The sequence below is a fragment of the Austrofundulus limnaeus genome, unplaced genomic scaffold (assembly GCF_001266775.1).
Source record: "Austrofundulus limnaeus strain Quisiro unplaced genomic scaffold, Austrofundulus_limnaeus-1.0 Scaffold89, whole genome shotgun sequence".
NCBI lineage: Eukaryota > Metazoa > Chordata > Actinopteri > Cyprinodontiformes > Rivulidae > Austrofundulus > Austrofundulus limnaeus.
The window spans coordinates 1,059,334-1,063,778 of NW_013952491.1; the positions used below are offsets into that span (position 1 = coordinate 1,059,334).

Sequence of the window (4,445 nt, forward strand, 5' to 3'; positions counted from 1 at the left end):
AAAGCAAAAAGCTACCTTAAAGCTAAAAAGCAAAAAGCTACCTTAAAGCTAAAAAGCAAAAAGCTACCTTAAAGCTAAAAAGCAAAAAGCTACCTTAAAGCTAAAAAGCAAAACGCTACCTTAAAAGCTAAAAGAAGCAATATGTTGTATTTTAAAGCTAAAATAAGCAATATGCTGTATTTTAAAGCTAAAATAAGCAATACGCTACCTAAAAGCTAAAAGTAGCTAAATATTCCACAGAAACTACAAGCAGCTAAAGAGAGCATTGAGATAATGATAATAGCGAAAATGCATATTTTAAAGCAGCAAAAAGCTCAGCTGAAAGCTAATAGTGGTAAAATACTACTTAATATCTAAAAGTTTGACGGACGGACGGACGGACTCAGTGGTTAGCACTGATGCCTGACAGCAGAAAGGTTGTTGGTTCAATCCCTGGTTTAGACCGGGGGGTGGTTCCTGTGAGGAGTTTACATGTTCTCCTCCTGCAGACCAGAACCATGTCTGTCAGGCTGCCTTCAGGCCTTTGTAATCTCACTGGGATTTTCCTGAATAAATACAGCTGAAAGAGGGTAACTAAATGCTAAAACTAGCAAAAGGCTAGCTGGGGGGGGGGGGGGGGCAGCAAACGGTAAATGCTGGCTAAAAGCTATCAGTAGCAGAAGAAGAAAAAAAATTGTGAGAATAGAAATCACTTGGAGCGACCAGCCCTCACATAAAAAATATAAAATAAAAATTAACTTTTGTATATTAAATCCAGTTGTATGTATTTGTCAAACAACTTAAATATGACAACAAAACAAATGACTCCTAAAACTTTGGTTCTGGGGCCACCTCCCCACACACGCCCCTCCACATAAAACATGTTAGGGGCGCCCCTGTTCAAGAGGGTTTTTTTCCCTAAATAAAAATTATTTTAAAAACTTTTAAAAAGCATTAACTGAAACTAAAATAGACAAAAGCTGAATTTAGGGATTGTTTCTCTCAGGAAACTCGTGCAGTTAAACCCTTGGGATGAGGCAGGTGGGTCGGGACGCCCGGGTTTACCTGTACCTCGTCGGTGCCGCTCCCTCGGTCCAGCTCCCCGATGTAGTACTGCTCCATCCACCGCCGGGCGTTCTCCGAGTGCCGGTGAGGGGGTCCTTCCAGCTCCGCGCTCAGGTCCTTCCCGGCGCGGCTTCGTATCAGCGCCTCCCCGCCCGGGTGCATCCGCAGGAAGGCGGTCACGTCGTACACCCTGGTCCCCAGCAGCACCCAGCACGAGTCCGGGGTGCAGTGGCGGGCCACCTCCCGCTCGGTGAAGAACCGGGGGGACGTGGACGGAGACATCCTGAGAGGCGGGGGAGTATGTGTGTGTGGTGGGGGGTCCACCCGAACCGAAAACTGAAGCCGGAGAGGGGAGCAGAGACACCTCCTCGGAGGGACAGAACTACTGTTTGGACTGAACTTCACCCGATGACACCAAGTGACTTTTACCACAGGAGGACAAACAGCGGAGGGGCGGGGTCTGGGAGACGTTCACGAGCTCCGAATAAAGTCAGAAAAACAACAACAAGTCACCAAAATCTGAAGACGAGTGCTCAAATAAAACAAAACATCAAAATAATAACCTTATTTCTAATTTACAACCCTAATATATGCTGAAAAGTTGCTATTACATACATCATTGTAACTTTAAAAAGTATTAATTAAAGTTTAATCATATATCCGAGCACTAAACGTTCCCTGAACGCATCATCTCATCCAGCTGCACCTGTTGCTCTGAAAAGCTCTGAGCGAAGGAACAGAAAATGTCCTCAATGTAAGGAAAATTAACAGTTTGCAATATAACGATTAAATATCAAAGGTTTATGCCTCAAAGACTTACAGTAATGTTTAAATATGAGCGTCTACCGGAGGGTGACATAACAGCTGGAGTGTCGTCGCCCGTCATCACTTCCTGATCAATCAGATAAAAGACGTGCCATCAGACTATAACCGGGAATTTAACATAGTAAATCTAACGCTTTATTACTTTAATTTACTCAATTATTTTCTAAAATAATTTTGTAACACTAAAAGACGGTTAAAACAAAATTAAAAAATACACATTTTGCTCACTTTGGCTATTTAACAACTGCGTGTATTCTTCTACAAATATGTTGATGAAAACAGACATCGTTTATATTAGGGAAAAAAGTTAATTCCGAAGTAAATAAGCCCCGTTTTGATTAGAATTTATCTACGTTATCTTCACCGAACAGGCAGCTTGTGCTGCTTTCAAACTCTGTCGGAAATTTCCACTTTCTTTTAAACGAGTCACAAAAGTGACCGATATATCGATTTAATTTATTTTATAAGTTCTGCTCACCAACCTATAAAACACACCTTTTAAAAAAATACACGTTTAATTGCGGAGGATAATTTGTTGGTAAGCGAGTTTATAAAAATAAGAAAATTCCCTGTTTTTTCTGAAGGCAACATTAAATGCAGCGGGTGGCTGTGCAATGGCGCCCTCTAGCGGTAATGAGCGGTGACGTGCCGCAAAGAAACCCTGGCCTGTTTTAAAGCTTTCTAGAAAAGGTAAACATAAAAAAAGGAGTCACACACAGAGGTTTACTTTGTTTTTCCATATCATAAAAATAAATTATAAATTAAGATGATAAAATATTATTTTCTGTGGAAATACATGAGCGCTGAACAGCTCTGAAACACACCAAAAAGCTGAAACTGACTTGGTGGAACACTAGTTTAAAAATGTTAACTAAAAGTACCTGAAAGTCAGCTAAAATTGGCAAAAGGAAAAAGCTGCCCAAAAGTGTCAAATGACAAAAATCTAGCTAAAACTAAATTTTTAATAGGCTTGCTAAAAGAAAAAAGTAGCAAAGGTGAGCTGAAAGTGTCAAAAAGCTAACTAAAAACAAAAATAACCAAAAAATAACTAAATAAATAAAGAAATAAATAAACGAAGAACACAGCAAAATATGTCAGCCTATAATGATTATAAGATTATAAAAAGGCTGTATCTACGTGAAATATGGAACCCAATTAAATAAAGCTGTGCCTGAAAAGAAAGATAAATATAATTTTGAGCTGTGGGAAGTAGAAAAAGGTTCAAATGAGTTCAGCAGGGGGCAGTGAAGCAACAATAAATATTCACCTCCACAGCTGCTCAGAGATTTAAAGCTGATTTAATTGTTGCTGCTGCAAAAGTGAAACAAAATCAGAACACTTTTCATTTGTCCGTTTATTTCAGAAATCTCAGATGTCATAAAACAAATGTTATCACCTTTAATTGAGCTGAGTGTTCTGGATTTCCAGCTCCAGATCTCAGAACTTTCTTCATGTGGAGCAGTTCTTACAGGACCGGGTGCGAAAGTTTGGGCAGCCTTGTTAATTTTCCTTATTTACCTTTATAAATCATTGTTTGGATTTAAAAAATCAGTTAAATATATCATATAGGGGACAAACACAGTGATATTTGAGAAGTGAAATGAAGTTTATATGATTTACAGAAAGTTTGCAATAATTGGTTAAACAGAATTAGACAGGTGCATAAATTTGGGCACCATAAAAAAACCTTACCTCAATATTTAGTAGCTCCTCCTTTCTCAGAAATAACAGCCTCTAAACACTTCCTACAGCTTCTAATGAGAGTCTGGATTGTGTCTGAAGGTATTTTAGACCATTCTTCTTTACAAAACATCTCTAGTTCATTCAGCTTTGATGGTTTCTGAGCATGGACAGCTCTCTTTAAGTGACACCACAGATTTTCAGTAATATTCAGGTCTGGGGACTGAGATGACCATTCCAGAACGTTCTACTTGTTCCTCTGCATGAAGGCCTCAGTAGATTCTGAGCAGTGTGTTTAGGGTGGTTGTCTTGTTGGAAGATGCAGCCCCAGCTTCAGCAGCTTCAGCTTTGTCACTGATTCCTGGACATTGGTCTCCAGAATCTGCTGATATTGGTTGGAATCCATGCGTCCCTCAACTTTAACAAGATTCCCAGTCCCTGTACTGGTCCCACAGCCCCACAGCATGATGGAACCAGCCCCACTTGTTACTGTAGGTAGCAGGTGTTTTTCTTGTTCTGCCCAAATAACTCTATTTTAGTTTCATCAGTCCACAGCACCTTATTCCAACATGAAGCTGGCTTGTCCAAATGTGCTTTAGCATACCTCAAGCAGCTCTGTTTGTGATGTGGGCGGAGACAAGGCTTCCTCTGCATCACTCTCCCATACAGCATCTCCTTGTGTAAAGTGTGCTGAATAGTTGAACGATGCACAGTGACTCCATCAGCAGCAAGATGATTGCGCAATATGGAGGCAGAGCTTGATTTTTCCTACATGTCCCACTCCTGTTTTTTGAACAGGAAGTGAAGAAATTCAGCGATTTTGAATAAGATAATTATAAAGAATTGTTTTGGTTAAATTGAAAATGTTTTTAAAGTTCAAAGCATTGGATAAATAC

At 39.8% G+C, this 4,445-nt stretch overlaps 1 protein-coding gene across 2 annotated transcripts in view; it reads right to left on the reverse strand.

The window, feature by feature from the left end:
- fa2h (fatty acid 2-hydroxylase) overlaps positions 1 to 1,480 on the reverse strand; it is a 45,121-nt gene extending 43,641 nt beyond the window's left edge. The window contains exon 1 of one of the 2 annotated variants that reach the window (XM_014012183.1): positions 1,045 to 1,480. In XM_014012183.1, the coding sequence (XP_013867637.1) occupies positions 1,045 to 1,326 (282 nt within the window). In that variant the 5' untranslated portion in view covers positions 1,327 to 1,480. The remainder of the gene's footprint in view (positions 1 to 1,044) is intronic. The other variant, XM_014012185.1, reaches the window with a different exon arrangement.
- Between the last annotated feature and the right edge of the window lie 2,965 nt (positions 1,481 to 4,445).